Source organism: Pezoporus flaviventris, unplaced genomic scaffold, assembly GCF_033815535.1.
Source record: "Pezoporus flaviventris isolate CSIRO_AGI_PZ_B2104156 unplaced genomic scaffold, CSIRO_AGI_Pfla_v1 ptg000081l, whole genome shotgun sequence".
NCBI lineage: Eukaryota > Metazoa > Chordata > Aves > Psittaciformes > Psittacidae > Pezoporus > Pezoporus flaviventris.
In genome coordinates, this window is record NW_026892629.1 from 3,411,943 (window position 1) to 3,435,553 (window position 23,611).

The 23,611-nt window shown below is 37.3% G+C and overlaps 1 protein-coding gene across 9 annotated transcripts in view; it reads right to left on the reverse strand.

Annotated features, from left to right (window-relative positions):
* Nucleotides 1–23,611, reverse strand: part of L3MBTL3 (L3MBTL histone methyl-lysine binding protein 3) — an 81,046-nt gene that overhangs the window by 36,681 nt on the left and 20,754 nt on the right. For all 9 annotated transcript variants that reach the window (XM_061475000.1, XM_061474999.1, XM_061475003.1 and 6 more), the window contains exons 3-11: nt 21,726–21,837; nt 19,344–19,503; nt 18,203–18,341; nt 16,837–16,921; nt 14,230–14,321; nt 10,016–10,120; nt 8,280–8,415; nt 3,726–3,817; nt 3,025–3,176 (exon numbers count right to left, since the gene is read on the reverse strand). In XM_061475000.1, the coding sequence (XP_061330984.1) occupies nt 3,025–3,176; nt 3,726–3,817; nt 8,280–8,415; nt 10,016–10,120; nt 14,230–14,321; nt 16,837–16,921; nt 18,203–18,341; nt 19,344–19,503; nt 21,726–21,837 (1,073 nt within the window). The remainder of the gene's footprint in view (nt 1–3,024; nt 3,177–3,725; nt 3,818–8,279; nt 8,416–10,015; nt 10,121–14,229; nt 14,322–16,836; nt 16,922–18,202; nt 18,342–19,343; nt 19,504–21,725; nt 21,838–23,611) is intronic.

Consider the following 23,611-nt stretch of genomic DNA (forward strand, 5'->3'; position numbering starts at 1 on the left):
CACACCAAAATCCAGCCTTGTTCCAAAACTCATACAGATTAGAAAATGGTTCAGAAAATCAAAAGCTGATTTCTCTTCACAACACATCTTAAAAATTTTTCTATGCAAGACAGACAGGAACAGAATGGTGAGTGAAGCACGAGACATCACGTTTTCTCACACTCCTGATAAGCTTATCCCAAAAGCTGACTAGCACCTTCCCTGCAGCGTAAGATCAGACCAAACCAAGGATGAGGGCAGCCAGAGCTCTCTGACCCAGCGAGTTTGGGCTGCACCACATCCAGCACAGGCATCTCTCCACCTCTCCTGGGGGCAAGCAGTGACAAGCCCAAAGATTCCCAAATGCTATTTCCAGACTCAGAGAACCGTAAGAAAAATTAGAAATTCCACTAAGAGGGAATGTCTTTGGCTCTCAAAAAAAGTATCGTTTCATCAAAAAAGATGGAACAGATGAAAAAGACCTGATAGCTTGTATCATGTAAGTAAAAAATCTTCTTCCTGAAGGAGTCTTAAATTTCACAATCTTGTTCACTTTTCTCCCTCTAAAAGCTACTGCCAAAGGACAATGTAATGGGATTTATAATGCCCAGAAAGTAATACCACCATGCATTAAAGTGTAGTAATGACTAATTCTAGACAGGGTACTTATTTTCAACCATTAATGTATTTTCCAGTACCCTGAGGAAAGTCAAGAAGAGTTATCTATCTTCAGGCTGAAAGCCTGACACCTAAAAAAGCTTAGTTGATAACAATAATTTCTGCTGCTTGAAGTCCAGTAAAATCAGTCAACCGTCTTTCAGCTATCCAGAAAGAGGACAAAATATTTAACCTCAATGAAAAAATTCAATCTACTCAAACTAACTAAATCACAGAATGTATATGGAAAACAAAAGGTACTTGTTTGAAAATAACCGAATATGTAGACTACATCATTTCTCCTTCATTGTAATTCTGAAATTGAAACTTATATGCAGGCACAGGGAAACTGTGAGGCTTTGCTCTGAGTAATCCCAGAAGAACTTTTCATTTTTAGTTACAGACACCAGTTGGTATATGTGAAACTTATGCACCTAAGGTATTTTAAGGCCCCTACAAACCTGGCATCTAAAATTAAAAATGTGTGATACATTCAGGATGCATTTCCAGGCTTTCTTTTTGTTGGACATTCAACCATTATTTTCATTTGCCATTCAAAAGAACCCCATTTTATTTCCCTCTTCTATTCACTCCTGTTTTCAATCACAGCAACGCAAAGGTAGGTCATGCCACTCAGATTTTAATTTCAATGCACAGTATTTCCAGCAGCATTTTCTTGCTCCTTTGAGAAAGGTATTTTACAATTCCATCAAAAGAACAAATCTTCAGCTTGGCTTCAGTATAAATACAACTCCAGTAATGTCTCAAACACCTATACATTTTCCACTTCAATCTTCCCTCATCCTTCAAAAAGGTATTATTTCATGTGTTCTACAGACAAAATTCAGAAAACCCACTTCAGAATACTATGACTACAAAAACGTAAAGCCTGGTTATGTACTTAAAAAGTGCTTTCCCTTCTTCTGAGAGGATTGAAGGACAAAATTCCTGTTGACATGGGAATATTAACAAGCCTGAAATATAGTGTATATCTGCTATACAACAGTGCAATGTTTTAGAGATACCTATGGTACCATGGAACAAACTACAGGTTATATTGCACTATTGTTTCCCCTAAAAGCCTTGCCTAACTTTTGTCTTCATTGTTAACTACTGGCATAAACTGTTATTAGTGAACATTCAGTGAACATTAGTGAACATTCAAATACCAGGAAATTCAGAATACCTTTTCCCAGTCCCCAGTTTCCTGCTGCTTTGTAGAGGAAATGTATGTTCTATGTTACTTCTTAATGGAAATAATCACTTATCTTTCTGGTCTCTGACTCAAATGACCAATTATCTTGATATTCAGTTCTTGACTTCAGAGAAATGCCTTTTCATCACTGCTTCAATAATTTAGCTCTCCTACAGCTTATTTGTCAAGTAGCTCATACAATTATTATTTCAAGAGATAGACTCACAAAGTTTTGAAGTTACATAACAGTTTCACGTCATTCTCATTGATGTAGTGCCTAAAGCAGTTACCAATTACAGATGAAGAAAACTTTCTTCATTTAATTGTATAGCCAAACCTGTAAAAATAAGTTGCCACTGCCAAACCCAAGACACAGACTTACAATACCCTACCTGTTCTGCAGTATCTTAATCTTTAAAGAATGTAAGTTATATTACTTTGCTCTAAATGATCTGTCAAAAGAAGAATCAAGTGCAAATACAAACTTGCACTGTGACAGCGAAAGCCTGAACTTCCTTCAGTATCTTTATGCTCATAGCATGTCCTGTTCCTTCCACTGACTTTTCTTTATAGATACACAAAGCCCTTCCACCATACAACATGCAGAAACATCATCTCTAACACAAATCAGGATAACTGGATCCCAGTTTTCACAGGAACGTAGAACGCAAAAGAGAAACCAGATTTTGCAACTACAAAAGTCTACAGAATGCCTTCCTACTACAGATGCCATACAGAAGACGGTTACCTTTCAGTCTGAATAATGTCAGCAGATCAAGAAACTTAGGAAAAAAATGCAGCCTTTTTTTCAGTTTACAACAATATGTAAACCTAACTCCAAGTACGGTTAGTCACATTATCATGGTGTGTATTCTTCACTAAAGCTATCAATTTCAGATATACTAGCTAATTAAAAAAGATACTATGCAATTCATAAAAATTAATCCACAGCTCCAGATGTAACAGCACATGCAAATACTCATTTAGTCCAATCTTGGGTTTTTTTATGTGCGACCTGACATGGGAAATTTGATTCCTCTAGTTGGCCACGTACACTGGTGGCTATGATCCCACATCTAGCGAAGTTGGTATGGTAACTGTATCAACAGTCTGGAAAGTATCACAGAAAATAGTGCTTAAAGCTATCACATTTCTGATATGTCTCAGTAAGGTACAAAACAAAAACATCATACCAGTAGTCATAACTCTCATCCCAGTTGTCAAAATGAACCAGAAAACGATTGTCCACCATGTCTGTTACCGTAGCAACACAAATGAAAGTCGGGTTCTTCTTGTCTACGGCTTCCAGCTTCATCCCCACTCGAAATCCCGACGGAATCACTGTCTACATAGAGAAAGAGATTTAATTGAAAATAGATACTATAAATCCATAAATCACCCCCATGTCCACAATCAATATATTCATGTCACTTCTAAAGTTCACAATTAGCTGCCCCAACAGAGTTGCAGCAGCCTAATTAGCTGACGTGACAGATGCTTAAACACAGAGGCTCATGGTTTTTGAAATAAAAAAGCCCTAAACAATGCTGTTAAAATTAAATGTGTTGAGTTTAACTCTTAGATACTCTCTCTGGAAGACTGTGCTTGTTCCACAACATTCTGTTGCAAGACACAGTACTAACAACAAGTCTTAAATTTCATTTAATATACTATTTCTGCATGTGCCAGATCAGATTTTTAAACAGATTAGTAAAAACTTAATGGATCAGAACTGCAGAGGTGAATTGGAGGTTGTTATTGTATGTGTTGTAAACATTTTTATCTTAAATTTCAGGTTTCAAGTCTGCCACTACTAAAATGTGCTGCAAGTCTGTACCACACACATGAGCATACTAGCAATTTTCCATGCCATTAGTAACAAGTGAGTACTTACTGCATTCTGGTTTTCAAACAGTGATTTAGGAGCAGCTTGAGCTTTGCATGCCTTTAGGTATGAGGGCCAGCTGAATTCTTCTTCCTTATATCCTAAATGAGGATCATAAAAGAAGGGCAAAAAACGACAGGCATGAAACAGAAGGTGCATGAAGGTGATTTGATCATAACTGAAGAAATTATTTTCCCCATCCAGTTCTGAACTGCTTCTTAAAATTTCAAAACAGAAAAGACTATGTAAAACTAACTATTTATTCTAATTTTATATGACTATGTTGGGGAAAGTTACTTTAAAACTACCTATTATTTCTGCCCCAATATAAACTCGATGAGTCTCTGAGGGAGAATCAATTTGGATTATTTGAAATTTTAGGAGGACACACTTTACAGGAACTTCTAGAGTTCAGAAGAAAGTTGACAAAGCTTTTCTATTTTTATTTGGTAAATAAAGATATTTTATTTACCAAAAATCTGGTATTACAAAAAGGAATCATATTCTTTAGGGTTGGCTGAGCTTCCTTACCAAAATGTCAAGCTTTCTTTAAACTAACTGAAACTAAACAAAACTGCGTCTTCTTGAGCTGAACATTACTAATTTCTTATAGTTGTCTAGGAGTTTCATTTGAACTGCTTAATTTTCATCTGGGAGGAAGACTAGTCATATAAACAAAACTCTAGGACAGAACTCAGGAGACTTCAGTTTGATTTTGATATCATGTTCAAAACAAGCCCCTTCTAGTTTCTTAAGGAAAAAATAAGATATTTGTAATATATTGAACTGCATAAAGTTCATTCAAGTTATACTGAACTGCATAAGGTAATTCACAAGGAACAGTTTGTATTTCTAATCTATAAAACAATCCTAAGAGTTGGAAGCAAACGGTCTTCCTCCTGTGTTCTCCTGTTAAATAATAGTTACAGAAACATCTACTTTAGTTCCTAAGTTACAACACAGTAAAACAAGACCAAAACCACAAGGAACTTCAGTGACTGACTGCTTTTTCTGAAATGTGTCAACCTCTTGATTATTTGAAGTGTTACTCAAACATGCCACAGACATATTTGTGGCATATTTGCTCTGTTTAACCTCCGGAGAACCTCATACTTTCCAAGGAACTGCAAGTAAAGAATCCTTCACCTTCTCTGCATCTGGCTTTCCCACTTATCATTTTAAATACTAGCCAATATACATTAACCTCTAAGTCCACACAACAGCACTTTTCTTTATACTTCAATTGCCTCGTCTTGATACACTATAGCTGTAGATCAACTGTAACCATTTTTAAAGGAATGTGGTATTGAGACTTTTAATTTTCCTTTGTAATTTTAGAGGATATTCAAATCTGACTCAAAGTTCACAGGCAACACCACAAAACTCTCACCTACTGCGTGTGTGATGAGATCAGGTACTCATACTGCAACAATGTCCATGGAAAAAAAAAATGGCTTCAGTAGACCATGAAACAGTTTCTGGACAAGGGGCTCTTTCTGTCACTAAGTGAGATAGGGAGATTTCTAGCTCTTAACCTCATCTCTCAAAAAGGGCCAAAGGTGAATTTGATTTAGTCACTGTAGAAACAGAACAGTCAATGCAATTTTTTACTTTGGGACCTTTGGTGACAGTTTTCAAGGCTCTTCCGCTCTCTGCTAACTGCAGAGCAGCTCCTCTAAAGTGGTTTCAGAAGACCATGCAGCCTCTGCTGCACCAAATTCTCCCTTTTGCATCCATATGATTCTTGGCCAATTCAGGCAAAACCAGTATTATCACAGCAGAGCCCGTGATAATTCTAGGAACACACACACAGCCATTTCCTCTCTGCAGGTCTCACCCACATGAGACAGAAATGTGACCTGTGCACACAGAACAAACAGCATCTGAAACACCATCTTTTTTTCCTTCCCATAAAGCCCAGTTCAATTTTGCTGCTCCACTCCCTGTGCCTGCTGACAGCCCAGCAGCAGCCACCTGTTGCCTCTGCTGCCACAGAGGATGGCAGACATCCTGCTGCAAGGTACCAAGACTTACCCATCCTTTCCATTTTAATGATCAACAATAGAAATATCTATCAGAAAACATCTAGAATAATATTCTTCCATTCTCATATCCCTCTCACCACCCACAGTCCTTTCCCATGATAATAAAATAGCCTCAGAACACTCACCAGGGAAGACCAATTTATGCCTGTTTGGAAAGTTACCCAATTTCAACCCACTCAGAAAACAAGGAGTCAGTTAGTGAGCCCCCAAATGCCCCTGAGCATACACCCACCTTACAAACCACTCCTGTGAAGCAGGACACTGCTGTCCAAGCTTGCAGGAATGATTAACCAGGGCCACACTGCACAGAAATGCAATCAGGATTCTCTGCTCCTTTCTCAGGCCACTAGGTTCCAGACTGTTTGTGATTTATACCATGAAGGTCATAAATTTGAATTATATCTGGAAAATGAACGGCTACTAATGCAAATCTTTCAGTTCTTCTCTAAGTGGTATTTTATATAAGATATGGTGCCCTATGTCATAACAAGTATAGTTTTAGCGTCCATACGATTTGCACTGAGCACTAAAGAGAAATCATTAAAATGTTATACCACAGAGAAATCTAAGCAATCTGTCCAACCCAATAAAAACACACAAGAAGCCCCAATAACCTAAGATCAGCATGTTCTTCATCCCCTTGGAATAACAGAACTCCACAAATATCAGTAAAACTAGAAAAAGTATGTATAACTAGTGAACAGCTGTTTGCCCTCAGCCTCCTTCCAAAATATGACTCTTCAATACTGCTTGTTCTTTCATCCCACATGCAAGATAAGCTTGCACTGGGCCAATTGAAGAAATCCCCTGAGTACAAAAGCAGTTTTGCATTCAAACCATATCTCATCAATGATAAAACTGTTTACCACAGAGGTGAAGCAACAGCCAAACCATGCAAAGGGGACAGTATTTTGCAGGTCTTAGATAAAAATATCAACGAACAATCTTGCTATTCAGAGTCAAGAATATGACTTGGAGATAGTACATGGCTGTGCAGGATAACAACCAGATTCCTCACAATCACCTTCATATAACCCCCTAACTTGTCTTCCTTAACACCTCTGACAGGCTCCATGACTTTCCTAATTGAAAGACCCCAATCACTACTTCAGTATGCTGAAAAAAATAAACAGAAAAGAACAATCTTCCCACTAGATTAAAACTAGAAGAGAAACTAAAGAAACCTTTCATAAAAGTGACTCAGAGAAAGTCAGTAACTTTCCTACAGCAGCAGTAATTCATGGTTAACAAAAGATGAAGCTTTCTAAAACAGGCATTTAAGATGGAAAAGATTATATAGAACTTCCTAAGCATGCTATTAATAACGTCAGTACTCTACAACTGGGGACTACCCGTTTGCTACATATAGCTTACTACTTCAGTGGAGGCTAACCTTCTGAGAATTTCCAATTTATGCTCAAGAAACTGCTACTCCTACGCAGTTATGCAGAACTGTGCCTCAAGAAAAACTCCGGCATGGGGGTGGCAGCACTGAGCACTCCCTGCCCTGTAGCCAGAGCTGAGCTCACAGAGCGCTTATGAGCAGCACACACTCAGTCATATTTCTCCAAGGCTCAGCTGGAAAACGCCGTGTTCTGCCACAATGGCAGGCCCCATAACTCTACACTTCCAGTGGCTTTACCCTCGCTTTCCATACTTGAGTGCTTACATCCAGTTTCATAATCCTCCGTAACACATCCTCTTGACCCTGTACACTCATCGTTTTGAAGCCCTTCTAAACCACATTATTCTACCTTCACTGTGTACATCAAAACACCACATTCATCTGCTTCTCACTCTCTTTAGGATTTGCTCCCTTCATCCCCACATATTCCCTTCCCTGTTTCAAAAGGGAGCCCATTCATCCCTTTTTCATGGTACAGTTCAGTGCAAATGCCCTCCATCTGCCAAAATTAAAGTGTTAACATGAGTAAATGACATATTTCAACACCTGAGCACTGTTTACATAAGCTATGTACAAATTACACTTTCAGGCTTGTAGTCTTACCCTTTTTTCTCCATCCTTATCTGTTCATTCCTCTTTTCACCTCTATTTCAAGCTTACTCTTTTTGGAAAGAGCACAATCTTTATTAGTGTGTGCCAACACATGTACAATAATGACGATCGGTATCTAGTAATGCAAATGTCTTAAGACTTTCCACTAGAGGATTCTCAGATGCCTGTGAGATGTCAATTTAAGCATACATGTCACCAGAAAGCTGCCATTTTACTTGCAATAAACCTTCATTTGGGGTCTAGGTTTACTGCTTAATTTTCTTTCGTAATGCCTTATGAGTGACTCTTACAGTTCATTTTCTTCTCTATGAATTTCCACCAAATAAAAAAGGTAGGATTTCAAGCTTCAGATTTTAAACAAGACTTAAAGAGTTTAATTTGCCACATTCAAATACTCTGACTAAACTGAAAGATTTCTGCCAAAACCAAAAATTACAGTACTATGCAGACAGACTTAATCTCAGAACTATGAGAAACACACGCATTTCAATTAAACAATACCTTTCGGTGGATGAAGCTTGTGACCTGTTTTCTCACACCATCCAACAGGATGAATGTCTGAAGAATCAGCGTTCACCCAGAAATCATAACAATCTGGGTATCCATCAAAATGGAGCCGTATTCTGTAGCCACAAACCTAAAAGCAAGAATGTACAACATACAACGCTGTGTTTTAAAATGTTTGCCCTCCACACAACAGCTTCTGTTCAAGTATTATGTGTAACAATAGTGAGTTTTCAGTCAGCCTTTTACTTCTGCTAAAGCCAATACTGGATGAGTCAATTCATTTGATAAAAAAAAATAAAAACGCAAAGGTATTCTCAGTCCGAGTGCCTCCTCTTCCGGTAAAAAGAATTAACTAAAAGCTGGATGTTGCCATTACTGTCTAAAAACTTGAAAAACATTCAACCCAACATCAAAACAAAGCAGAAACCTGACAGAAAAACATGAATACATCCAATACAATCATGGACAAAGCACAGATAATGATGTTCTCAAGCTATCCCAATTAATATCCAAGGGAGCACTCAGCAATAGCTATGCTCAACAGGCTCTCCAGAGAAATAATGAGAACACTGAAGATGAGAAATGAGTGGAGGTATCACCCAGAACCTTACTGTTTCAAGAAGTAATAAGTTAACCACTGAGAGCAGGAGAAAAACAGGACAAAAATTCTCTGCACAAAAATTCTCCACATCTTCCTGAGTTATGAGAGTCACCAGTGAAAATCTCATGACATCAAAGTCATCCTGTTTTGTATTTCATTTATACTCTGACATAACTTTCAGTTTGCCATCTCAGAACTCTCTGGAATCCAGGTCACTCATCTACTGACATAACAGCTGCAAGAAAATGTAACAGACATCTGCAGAAATGGGATATGACTATGGGCCATGAAGAGATCCAGAAACAGGAACACAAAAGCCTAGGCTATTAGAATATGAACTGCAAAACTGCTGTTGCGTAGAATACAGTGACATAGTACCTATCTACCCCTGTTTTAATTCTAATTTTAATGTTTCCCTATTTTAATTCACAAAACAAAACCAAAAAAGGATCCTCGGTTAAACTATTTAAAAACTAAAGTAAGGTATGTTTGACAGGCACTTAAAATGTAACTGAAAAACAGGTTCTCATTTATACTCCTAAAAGCAAAGAAGATAGCCCTGAGAAAAAATATTTCATAAAGTGTAGCAAAACCACAAACTGCATTTATATTGTATATATTGTATACTGTTTATATTGTATATTAACTTGTAGAAGTTGCCAATACAGGCAATTTTGGAGGCCATCAGCCTGGAAAGATGATCGCAACTGTAATACAAGAAAGTGCCTGGTATTTGCATCAGTGAATGCAGCAACTGTAAATACTATCAAACGTCTATAAAACTACTACATATCAGTTGTGAACTTATGTTTTTCCTGCTTATTTTGTCTTTTAAATATAGATCTAAACTACAAGATTACAGAAAAATCATACACCATCCAACTAGTGTAATGCTGTTTCTTCTGGCTGCTTACGTTAAATACATGTAGACAGTCACGGCTGTATGGCATTGGATAGTCTTTACATGCCTGTCAGATAAATTTAATACAGTGTTATTAAGTTAAAAAACATTTTCCCACATACAATTTCTGTCTGCTTGTGAGGGCTGAATGAGCTCTTTCAGCTACTGCTGGTTTGGTTCAGTCTCTCCTGTAATTGCACACCATGGTTGCTCGCAGCCTCTACTTACCTCAGCCACTGTGAGAACACAGTATATCGACTGGTGCTCAGGATCCACACCCTCCAGCTTCATCCCTACTTTAAATCCATTTTTGTTGTATGGGAAAGACTGATACTATAATGGAAAAGAACAGTTTCAATACTTCTGAAACTGTAAAAGAGAAGGAATATCTTTACAAGGAAAAGAACAATGATTCTTATTCATAAATCACTGTAAAGTAAGTTTGATATTTTTAAAAACACAGTGGAAAAGAGAAAATGATTGTTTAAAAACAACCTTGATACCAGAATGACTTAAAACTTGAGAGTATGTAAGAAAATTATAAAAAATTAGCAAAAAGGTTAATTAAGGGAAAGAAGATTACATGATTTACTCTCAACTTTTTTCACTAGTTGTCAATAAAACATTTTAACAATGTAATATTTAAACCTCATAGCAGCCTTCTAGTATCTGAATGGGGCCTATAGGGATGCTGGGGAGGGACTCTTCGTTGGGGACTGTAGTGACAGGACAAGGGGTAACGGGTTAAAACTTAAACAGGGGAAGTTTAGATCGGATATAAGGAGGAAATTCTTTCCTGTGAGGTTGGTGAGGCACTGGAATAGGCTGCCCAGGGAGGTTGTGAATGCTCCATCCCTGGCAGTTTTCAAGACCAGGTTGGACAAAGCCTTGGGTAACATGGTTTAGTGTGAGGTGTCCCTGCCCATGGCAGGGGGAGTTGGAACTAGATGATCTTAAGGTCCTTTCCAACCCTAACTATTCTATGATTCTATGATTTTTCAGCCTGCTCAGTAACATTTTGACACCTTTCTGTCATCTTTCCCATTATAATAACAATGATGCTCTAGTTTGCCTTTCAATTTCTGCATCTCAGGATATGAAAAATGAGCTGTTTGGCAGAAATATGAGACTTGTTTGTATATAGGGATGGCCCCTTTGATGCCATTTTCCCCTTTATATGCCGAGTCCAGGTTAGCTAGTTTTTCAGGAATACATTTGCATCACAGGAACACGACTACCCTTGTAACCCATTACAACAAACCCAGAGGAATATCTTTCAAAGAAGATAAAGTGAAAACAAGGTTAAGCAGAACAGTTTTTTCAATTGGAAGGCATCACCATCCCATGTATCATGCTCCCTGCCCTCTGTTAAAGAAGGATATTAATGTTAAATTGGAGGGATTATCAGAAAAATAACTTAAACTGAAGAGAGAGTTTCTTTCCACAGGTTAACAAATTCACAGCTAGTTTTATGTCCCAAAAGGTTACAGGAAAATATGGGAGAAGCATCTGATGTGCCACTCCTTCCTTCTGTTCCTGTCTAAAAGCTATGCATGCTCCCTAGCCATCTGCAGTACCTCTGCAGTCAATGGAAACAGAATAGTACGAAGGGAGGTACTCAGAGAGGTCTCACCTACTCGGAAGGAAGCAAATCCTCTCTTTGGTAGCTTTGGCTGCAACTGCTATAACTGAATAATAAACCCAGAAGAAAAAAAAAGCAGTGCATGGCAGAAGAGCAGGAATACAGTCAAGAGGAACAGAAACGGAGAACCAGACTAGTTTAAATAAGCCTAAAGTGGCCAGCTAATAGATGTTTAACCACAGCTCTAAGTCCCTATCTAAAAATAGCTTAGATAGTTTTGTAGACCTCAGTTAAAGCATCAGAGTATCTGACTGCAGAACATGCATTTGAGAAGTTATTTCACCCAAACACCACCATACTTCATTATTATCAGTGAATGTTTAATGAAGTTACACTATGCATAATTCCAGACGCTTCCTCAAGAGGAAATGTGAAATGTGAAAGCACAGCATTTTTTTTTTATATTAATAAACTCAAATTTTTAAAGTTCACCTTGGTACACAGACTTGCAGTTAATGCCATCTGTATTGTAAATACTTCACAGATAAAAAAACTCTGGAAAACTAAAATCCTAGAAATACTGACACACTGCGGAACAATAGCAAAAAATGTAACCAACATTTTGCAAAAGCAAGCACAAATAAAATGACAAAGGAAGGAAATGGTTAAGTCAAAAAGTTGTTTATCCTTGCATTATTATAATAAACATTACTGTACAAATACTACAAAAATCTACAAACAAAACACTAAAAATTAAGCCATTATCACACATGTATTTCCTAAAATTTAAGACATGAATTAATCACTATTCTTTTCATTATCAAATCTAAAACTTCTAAGGCAACACAATCTGTTTTTCTGTTACAGCAATATAACAGGCAACTTTTAGAAGACTAGTAACTTTAACATTCTTCAAGAGATTTCAGTTTTGTGCATTACTCTCAGCACATCACCCAAGATAAAGCTATGGCAAACTTAGTAATCACACATTACCTTCACAAGAAACATTTAAAGACACTTTGTTAAGGAGAGATACAAGAACAAAATAAGAGTAAAGGTAATAAATGGCAGCCAGCAAATGAGGAGATGTCAAACTAAGGATCACAAATGCTTACGTATGGTGCGAGAACATACACAAACCCCAAAAGATTACACAAGGGAAGCTGGGGATTGAAATACCAAAATTCAGGGGTCGATAATTTTTTTACTGAAGCAGAAACAGCTTGTCAGTCACAGCCTAGAAATAACTCTAAGATTTAAGTACCAAGAAATGGCAAGGACTCCTACCCTGACCATTCCTAAATAAGGATATGAAAAAAGCACAATGAAAAATACTGCTCTCTAACTGGAAAAATAGAGAAAAAATAAGAATAATTCTCACAATCCAAATGGAAAACAATGATTCAAAATCAGTGGTGATGTTTGGGTTTCTTGTGTTGTTTTTGTTTGTTTTTTTTTGGGGGGGGTGGGTGGGTTTTTTCTATTTTGCTTGGTTTTTTTTTAACTTTCCTTTTCCTGTGGCTTGTTTGTGCACCTGTAGAAAATTACTTGGACACTTCTGAGTGTTATTAAGAATTCTCTCTTCACTCCACACTTTAAATACTGCACACTACATAAAACCCTAGAGTTACCCAGGAGCTAACGAATTTAAAACAAAATATGAAATGATATGAACTGAATGAGAAAGGTACACTGTGGAGAAAAATAAAGGAAACAGTACATCATCTTGTAACTCCAGACTTTACTACTACAGTGCCCAGAAAGGCTGGTATATGCCTGTGTGCCATCAAGAGCATTTCATGGAACTTCAGAGAGGCAGAGCAAAGCTCTGTAAATCTGCCTTCCAGATAGAGGCACTACATATCCAGATTCTTGTTAAATTTTCAACCAGTAAATAGCACAGGGGTATATAACTAAGGATGGTAAGCTAAGTGTCCTTCTTGCACTACAAATCTATGGACTCTTTACACTGCTATCTCAGTTCTTTATTTTTGTATGTCAGTAATGTCTAATAGCACCAATTAAAGGTCAGCATCACATGCACATGTAAACTGAAAAGCTAATCTCTGCACAAAAGATTTAACAGTTGAAGCATAAAGCAAACTAAGAAATGGATACAAGAAACAGACTACAAGTTTGAACAGAACTATCAAAAAATAATACGGGATATAATAGCAGAAGTACAGCAGCTGAGACATGTTCACATGTTTTGCCAGGTTTTGCAAGACAGGAGAACAGAATGGAAGCTTTGAGAATTTGCGTACAGAATTCTCTTCCAAGCAAGAGAGGCAGCTCTAGAGAAAGCACTGAAATGACAAATGACAAAGACTACCACAGCAACCAAAGGACAAGCAAGAGATGATGATGTAACATCCAATCAGATGACAGACAAATGGGAACAAGCCAAACCAGTATCTAATGTAATAACGTATGTCAGCAGGAGCTGCAAAAAGACAGGTAATATAATCAAAGCAACAAGCCAAAAGATTACCTTTGTATCCCCTTTCTAAATATGTTTGAAGAGAATGATATGAAATTAAAAAATGACTATGTTATTAGATGCTTAGCTTCAGAGATTAGAAGGAAAGGCTAGAACTTGCAGATTTTGGAAAAGCATCTGCTTTCTGTAGTCTCAGTTGACAGCATTCATCTGCAACTACAGAATTCTCTGAAAAAGCAAAGAAAGGTAACTAATTTCACATGTTCCAACTATCTTGATAATTGCTGATGGATAGCATTATTTTAATCATGTAGGGTTTTCCCAAGGAATTTTAAAATCTCCAAGTTAGTTTTTTTTAATTATTTCCGAGAAATTTCGTGATCTTAGGTAGCTGACTGACTTAAACTTTGAATGTCATACCTCTTTAAAAAGCTTAGTAGGTACTGCAATAGCTTTTTCTTCCTCCAGATAGGATGCCCAACACCATGCTTGCCTTCCTTTAGAGGATATAGCTGTAAAGAAGCACACAACAGCAAAGGAATGCTGTAACTGTTACTTCTGAAGAAAAACAAAAAAAAAAAACCTAAACAACACTTCAAAGTTTATAATATACCTATCTCAAATCTACATTTTATTAAATGCATTCATGGAGTTTCTCAGTACTTATTTCTAGGAAATAAGTATTTCTATGCAAACCAGGAACCTTCGTGTTCCAGGTGCTGCTAAACCTACAGAGCTACTTTTTTCTTAGAAATACTTATTTCTTATTAGAAATATTTCTTATTAGAAACACTAATTACTTATTTCTTATTAGAAATACTTATTTCTTATTTCTTATTAGAAATATTTATTTCTTAGAAAGAAGTAGCTCTGTAGGTTTAACAGCACCTGGAACACGAAGGTTCCTGGTTTGCATAGAAAGATTTCCGGCAACAGAAATTTGATTAGTAGTAAGAAAAAGGTCTTTCAGGTGACAAGAACAACTTACGAAGCCTTGCCCCCTGTCCTTTTTCCCTTATTGCTCATAAGAAGCATGAAGATATGAAATTTGCCAATGTGCCAAAAGACCAGTTAAACTCACAAAGTAGCTCAATATTTTACTTTTTTTTTTTTTCCTGAGAATTTCTTTGCCAGGAAAGCATTTGTAAATGGATGGAACTTGTGACTTTTTTTTTTGGTTTTTTTTTGATCACAGTTGAAATACTTGATTCTTTAGCCCTATTCAGAATGCTTCTAACCTACTCCATCTTTGTAGTTTGATGGTTTTGGGTGGAGAGGCAATGATTTAACAGTAATTCCTCCAAGCCATCAAAACAGTCACCAGTGCTTTCTTCCCCCCATCATGTTATTACCACATGACAACAATCTCCAGTTTCAGGTTTGCTTGTATAGTATGAATACTCACATACACTTGCATGGAAATTGTAATATTGGTTACAGTCTACCTTAATATTGGCTACAGTCACATCAGCGAGTAACAGCTTTTAGGCCTTGAAAATAAGGAACTAAGTACACTAGCAAAAGCCAGGAACTTCAAAACTAGATGGTTTGTGAGAGTAGCCATGTATGTATTTACTTTCATACACCTCTGCCTTGCTCTACTGATCTTTACCTAAGATGCTGCCTCTGCACATGCAGCTTAGCATTTCTGACCATAAGCTTATGCTGCCAGGAGGATTCCTCACAGTCAACATGATTTTGGATCGATCCTGACCATGGACTACTCAAAAGAGAAATAAGTCCCTTAAGTAACAGTCTGGCTAAGTACTTTTATAATTAAAACATGAACCATAACAATAACAATGTCAAACTCTCCTGAAGAAAGCTGATAATGTAACCAAAAGATAACAAAATTCAAAATGACAGTGATCGCTCAACACTATTAAAGCACATTCATCTTATTTTATCTGTGATTTACCCAGTTTTTATCTACACCATTTAAAAGATGTGTTGCTCAGCACAACACAGTTATGTGCTTGGTTCTGAATATAAATTGGTCTTTTACTCCAAATCTCTTGTGCTGAACTGACATTTTCCCAAATAAAAACAAACAGAAGAAATCTGTACAGATCATTGTCAGTGGACAGCAGTGATTTCCATAGAGCATCAGCTTTGTGCTTGCATCTCACAAGCTTCTTATCACACCTCAGCTCTAGAAACAACTGTAGAAATAATATTCTTATTTCAGGAGTAATTCTATCTCAGGGGGAGATCTTCCATAACTTTTATGTGCATCTTCAATCAGTATTTCATCTGCCTAGTGTGCAGAAGAGTTGTTTGGAGCTCTGTGATGATTAGTGGCCCAGCAACTTCTGGTAATGGCTCCCAGTCTACCATAAGAAACACTTTGCAGGGCAAGATGTAGGTTTGTGCTTGGTGTACCACGGAGGTATAATAGCTACTATTCTCTCATTCTTCCTAAAAGTATCTATCAGCTTGAAAAAACTGCACTCATTTAAAATATGTTTTATTATGCTGCCTGATGCAGTGTACGTCCCTTTGGACTGATTACAGCAATTATTCCTAAACAGTTCCACTAATGTGTCTCCTTCCAGCACATACGGTAGATACAAAATTGATCCCCAAGGAAACAAAAGTAAACTTTCACTTCTACTTTAATACATGTCTTTCAACATCTGGGAATTCAATGGGCCTGATTTCCTTTAATATTGACACTCTTTAGAAGGATGAAAAAAAACCCTAAAATGTGTATCAATTACACTTACACTCACTATATCCTCCTCCACGCTGCCAGAGGTATATAAACTGGTTCTTTGTAAAAGGTAATCAACCTCCAAGTGATGGGCTTTTTCCCTAGAATTCTCTCGGCTCTTGCAATTTTTCAGTCCTTAAAACTTAATTGCTATAAGTAACACTAATGCTCTCTTTTTACAGAACTGAACTGGAAAAAAAATGTATTCAATAGGGAATACAAATTCAGTCAAACAACGCTGGCAATTCACAATAAGAGATGGATACTACCTAAAGAATTGATAGCTGAGATTTTTATTTTGTAATCTAACTTACTTTGCTTCAAAACTGTTATTTCCCCTTTTCTTTTTCTCCTGGCTCTCTGTGAGACTCTCAAGATCCTTCCTTCAGGTTTGTCTTCCTAAATTAAAAAAAGAATATAGTAACATCATTAGTTCAGAAGTCTAGTACAGTAAAAGTGAAGACATCCAAGGTCTATGACTTCATTTAAATGGCTACTGACATAGCTCTCTGCTATTTCGAACCAACCTGCAGGGGCCTAATAAAAACAAAGCAAGCCATCAGTGACAAATCACAGCAAACACAATGAAAATGACAGAGGACTCTCAACTCCCAGCACTCAGCCAGCCAGCCTTGTCTAGACCAGGGACAGATCACAAAGCCTGCAGCAGGCCTTACTGCACCAGAGATAAATAGCAGTATCTTTGGTATGTTCATGCTGCCAAAATAATTTAAAAGAAAACCCCTTACAGCTTTAGTCTGTTCTTTTCAAATGTACAATTGGTTTACTAACTATAAAATGGCACTGATCCTTTTTATTTATTTCACTGCTTGTGTATTAACAGTTTTGTTAACTGCTGAATAGATGAAGAGAGTAAGTACCCATTTAGGAAGGCAGACACATGGAGGCAACAGAAGTATCCCCTGACTTTTGCCTAAGATACTGCTGTACAGACTGCTACAAATTCCCTTCCAACAACCCTACTGTCTTCAGCCTTTTGACAATTTGGCACTTCTAGAGCTCTCCTCTTCTCCCTCAAAACTGTGCTCCTCCCAGCAGTATCAGAGCTACTGGGAGGAAAACAAATATTGCAGGAAAACAAACATTATGGGAAGATACTGTGATAAGTTAATTCTAAAATGAAGAATAAATCCAAAAGGAAAAAACCAAAAGGTACCCCAGAAGACATTATACTAACATAAACCAGAATCAAAACTTTACCCACAATTTTCTAAGGCAAATTTCACTGAGAAAACCAAAACTATTCTCTTCTTAACTGCAATGTAGCTTTCTTTGTAAATAAATTATTGGTCTGTAATCATTTATTTATATGCAGAGTGACAAAGTGACAGGTGTTGGCAAATACGTACTCCTATTTTTCTATGCTGAACATATAACAAGTCTTAGGTTAGTATCATTTTTTCCTTTAAATTCTTTTTGTTGTTTTCTTAAGAAAGGAAGGAAAAGAGTTCAAAACCAGCTCTTATCAGTTCATTGTCAATAATTACAATTTACAGATGAGGCATAACTAAATTGGTAAGTGAATCAACTAGTTATTGTGGTGCTGACAGAGTGATGCCCTCACTTCTCTTTGTAGACTGATGACATTACTGACATTGCAATATAAGGCAAAACTCCCATTGAAATACTTGCAGGAATGGGTTTATGACGCATACTAACAGTTTCATCAGGATTCTCTTTCTTCTCCCCATTATCCCTGGACTCTTCTCTGAGAGGTAACTTTGCTTTTCTTTTCCGAATGCCTTTGGAATCATCTTCCCCATTGCATTCCACACTGCGCTTTTCCTCCTTTGGTTCTCTATTACAAGAGTAACACAGTGACACAAAGCCAATATTATTTCACTTCTCATATTCATAAAACAAGTAAACAGCGAGTAAATGTGAAGGTCAAGTTGGTCCCAGAGTATTATACCAAATATATTTTTAGAAATGCTACCAGAAATTACATCTGTCAGATGAACTAATCTGAAAGACACATAATAGCAACTGGAAAAAGAAAGCTGTCAGGTTACACCGAACAAGTTCTGCATGTTTTAAACAGTGTGTCTTTTCCCATGTACCATAAGGTCTCAAGGAGAAGCAAACTGTGAAATGCTCAGGACTGCAGGGCAGCTTACAGACAGAAAAGCAAAGGTAATTGTTAAGACTGACAAATCCAATTGGAGAAATTTGGTATATGATGTACAAATTGCTAAACATGCAATCAGAACAGAAAACTTTGAAGCAATCAGTTTATTTTGAACACTTCAAAGCAATTTAGCAATTAGCTAAAAATGAAGGAAAATGCACAAAACAAATCATAGATGTTAAAAACTGCCATAATACAGTAATATATAATACAAAATGGACACACTAAGACAAGCCTTCTTTTATGACGAGATTAACAAGCTAAAAGGAATTGAGAAACTACAGTATGTCCATGTTTTCACTCACTGTCATCTATAACATAGCTCTTGCACTTAATTATAATTAAGTTACCACACCAACCATCTCATTACTGATTATCTTAATTCTCATGATTATGAAACAGGGTAGGAGTCTGACACTGATTCATGCATCCCATAGACTGTTTTACCGCTTACATCTGACAGTAGAACACAGCACACTGAGCAAAAAACACTGCCTTCAACATCACTGTTTGACAAAACCAAATACTGTTAAAGCATTTACATAAAAAACAGTGGAAGAACATTAGAAACCAAAGGAAATTCACCAAAATGTGCCTGCTTAATATCTCCCTTTGATTTCATGCTGCATTTATGTCAAATTCTTTGTTTCTATGCATTATAAAAGCACCTACTTGTTTTTTACTTGCTGGGCACATTTCTGGCTGCAAAACTTTCCTTCGGAAACAAATTCTTCTATGGTACCATAGTGGTAACAGTTTTCACAGAAAACAAGTCCATCCATTTTTGCAGTTTCCTTCAACCTTGCGGGGAACCCTGTCTTTTCTGAAAAGGCTGTACAACGAAAAAAAATAACTTCACTTAGGTAGAGGTGACACACTTCCAACCATTCTCAGCAGGTCTTGCCAAGCAAACAGGAAAACAGAAGTCACACCACTCCTAACGAATTAAGAACTGAGAGTTAGTGTCTGTATGAGATCCATATTCCTGACAAGCAAACTGGGTTTTCATATTGCAACACAAGAGAGAGGAATCCACCAATTTCATGCTTCTGCAATCAGTGAAACATTGACACTGCTTGATGTGACTGCTTGTGGAAGGAGTGAATTTTGTGACAGGCACTGCAGTGACTGTCCAGCCATCACTGCATGGAACCCATCATCTCACCCCCTGCTGACACACCTCATTTTTGACCTGTATAAAAGGTCATTTGGGAAGAAGATTTGGAGGGGAATTATCTTTCAATATGTGAACTTATTTCTGGAAGTAAATCACTGACTAAATCTACAGTCCCTCAGAGCAGTAGCTATTGCTCAACCTGCCTGACACCCACAAGAATTAAAAAAAAAATCACTGATTTGTAACAATATTTTTTTCAAATACAAAGTTACTCATCCTAAACTACAATTTCTCCACAAGAGGTGTGTAGACTGAGAATGCAGTTTCTTTCACTCAAAGGCAAGTATGAAGCGCTGTAAAATTCTCCAGCTTCCCTATCAGGTCATTGACTTTGCATTCCCCCAAAAGGCAAATTTCAAGTCATAAGTCTTTAATTTGCTTGAGCATCTCAAATGAACTCATCTGTGTAGACTATCTCCACTAGAAGAATGTATCATTTATTGCTTTATTTTCACTCCAGCATCATTAGCGGTTCAAAACAACTATTTCCTCACAATGGAAAATTTCAGCAATATTTTTACTTTTGGAGAGCATTAAATTCATCAAGAACAGTGTAAGGCAGGAGCAGGATGCTTACTTGGTGTATTTATGTGTCCATAAACATACTTTAATTCAGTATTAGCATTATTTGTTTGGGGTTTTTTAGGATTCCCAGACCAGAAGTGATAATAGTTGTGCACTTTACTGCAGTTAACTGTGACCTCTCAATCTAAGGAGAGAACCTGTTTTGTCCTATGTTATCACACTGCTGCTACTCTCATCACAGATTTGAATCTTGAATAACTGTCACTGCCTTGGAGACAGACCTACAGAACAGAGTAGCTGTGGTCTGCAGCTGAAGACCTCACAGCTGAGGTCCAAACTACTTTCTCACTGGTGTAAATGTTTTGCCTATTCACAAAAGACAAGACTTAATGGTGGGAAAGTAGCAAAGGAAAACTATCACTGACTTTGCTTATCATGTTTATACTGATAATTATTAAATCAAAATTTTAAAGTCTGCTTTTCAAAGACCTTACAGAATGTGTATTTTAAAAGCAAATTGGTAAAATACAGTACCAACAAGGAAATAAACTAGGTAGTTGTAAGTAATCACAAAACCAGTTGTTATATTCTCTTTCTTACTACTTTTTCATTGCTGGAATCAGAGTATCAAGATTTTCAGAAGTTATGACCATGTAAAATCAGCTATCTTTGAATAAAAGAGGTGTTTCCTTAAATCAGAATTTTAAATCCAGGAAATACCTTATTTGGCAGACAGATACTACAACTATTAAAATTTTATTATTCAAGCTAAACATAAATGGTTACTACACACTAATTTTAATACTGTAAAAAAGCATAGTCAGCAGGAGCAAGGCAAGAGTGCAAACATACATTGACATCAGTGGTAGCAGCTGAGCAGCAGCCAGCATCATGTGAAGGAAGTTTACAGTGCACAGTATTTCAGTCACAAATAAACTGTAGGCAGTTAGTAAAGTCTGTGGGCAGACTGGTGAACTGGTTCAACAAAAATAACTTCTGAAAAATTCTCAGTAATTTAAAAGTAAGAAATTGACTATTTTGCAAATCTGAGAGAGGGGAAAAAACAATTCTAAACTTAGAAAAAGTTACTGTTAGAAAAAAATGTGACAGCAATTGAACTTCAGATGTTTAACAGTGGAATTACTTCCTTTAAACTTAAAATATACTTCTTTTCATACTTATTACCACCCCAAGAAACAAGCAAAATCAGAGATACCCTTTGCATTAGAGCAAATAAGGTTGGGCTTGTCCATTTGTTTGTTGGGTTTTTTTTTGCAGGGCAACCTTTCAAGAAAAACTGATATATTAAAATATAGTCTGGCACAGAAAATGTGTATCACCTCTTAACTGACCTTCTTGAGCAGTTGGAACCATCCAGGTAGTGGTAGCAGTTGCCTTTTTAACACTTTCCATCTCAGTTTCATCTGTAATCACTTCCAGGGCCCCAAATTCATTCACTCTAAACTGTAAGAAAAAACAAATGCCATAGAAAATAGTAAAAATTTACTAATACACTCTTTTGGCATCTTCTTCTATTCACCCAGATAATTTTTACAGAGTGTCCTCACCATATTACCTAATTTCTATGTGTATCTGCTTATCCCCAAGGAATTGGAAACAAGCCTTTCTTGTTTCTATCAAGCAAAATGCAAAATCATTTTGTTATCTAAAAATATTAATCTGCAATAAATAATGCTATAAATTGCCCCCACATGCATACACAATAATCCAAAAATCAGTAACAGAATTTCATGGGAAAATCTCCTAACTGTATGCTTTGCATTGCCAGCAAAACAACACACTCCACTGAGTACTTTTGTCGACGAAAAGGGAACTGAATGTCAAATACAAATGCTTCACAGAGTACAGAAATTTCATCATCATCTGAAAAGACAGTACTTCTCTGCTGTAAAGTGCGCGTAAATAAACATCTCAAGGCAGTTTATGAGCTGTTTAATTACATGCTGAACGTGGTATTACTGTCAGCCAGAAGCAAGGCTCAACAATACCCCACATGCTGCGCTGCTTACACAGGAGCACCAGGAGTTATAGCCATTCTGCTGCCAGCAGAAAACCATATTCCAAATGCTGTAATGATTACAGCACTACCAGATGAAAATAAACATCAGCTTTCCAGTCACTATGTTGTTTACAGGCCCAGCTGGTTACACATGTTGAACTCAAGGCAGCATTCTGCCCGATTGCCTGCTCTAAACATTGAAGGGGTTTGCCACAGAGGACAGGTCTCTAGAAGTGTGATGCTATCACTCCTCAAAGCTCCACAGCACCCATCTGTGAGAATATTCCTTAGGGGCAATAGTATGAAGCCCATTTCTATTTCTCTGGTCAGGCAACTTCACCTGGGGAAAATGAAAAGGGGAACAATTGCCTGGCATTATGCTGATCTTCTCTGTGCCTCTAGAGGCTGCAGGATGAATTGGACCCTGTTAACGTATAGTACTGAAAATAAGGCATTCTGACTGAAAGCAAAACTAAGCCCCATGTGTATATACCACAACAGCGTGCTTTCGTTAATACAGTCCTTCCAACTTCAGCATTTGCAAAGAACTGCTGGCTCCTAAGGAATGTGAACTGAGCTAAGGGGAGTGAGAGGAAGAAGAGGAGGACCTCACACAGTCATAAGACTTCTGCAGCCAAGATTTTTACTTCTGATGACAATGCTCAGAACAGGTATGCAAGTGTGGGTAAACTGTTGATACACCCATCTGGACTGAAAGTCCAGTTTAGCCTTGAACTGAAGGCAGCAACACCGTATGTTCATACTCCAGTTTGTGGAGAGACAATCATGCTGTTCCACCCAAAGAACAGCAGTTACCATTCAGAAGAGGATCTTTTTGTGTCTTACAGTTGACTTTCGTACCCAGCATAGTTCCTACTTTGGTTATGCTCATATTTGCTATTTGTTTACACTCATTTTTGTTATCGGTGCTTTGCTGCCTCTGGAATAAGTGGATGTCAGAAGGAAAACCTTTGTTGTTTCCAAAGGCTCTAACTCTGCAAGAGCTGGATAAGCAAATGGGCTGTGAGCACAGACTAAAACATGGCACTGCAGCCTACCAACTGACAGGACACAGGGAGATTACTAACTGGCTTCTGGAAACACTTGCCTGCACCTTCATACATAATCAGCCAGAACATGTGTGCACCAAAGGTATTTCTAAGCAGTCCAATTAATACCTATGATATTTCTGTATGATCTGATCGATGTTCAGCCCTG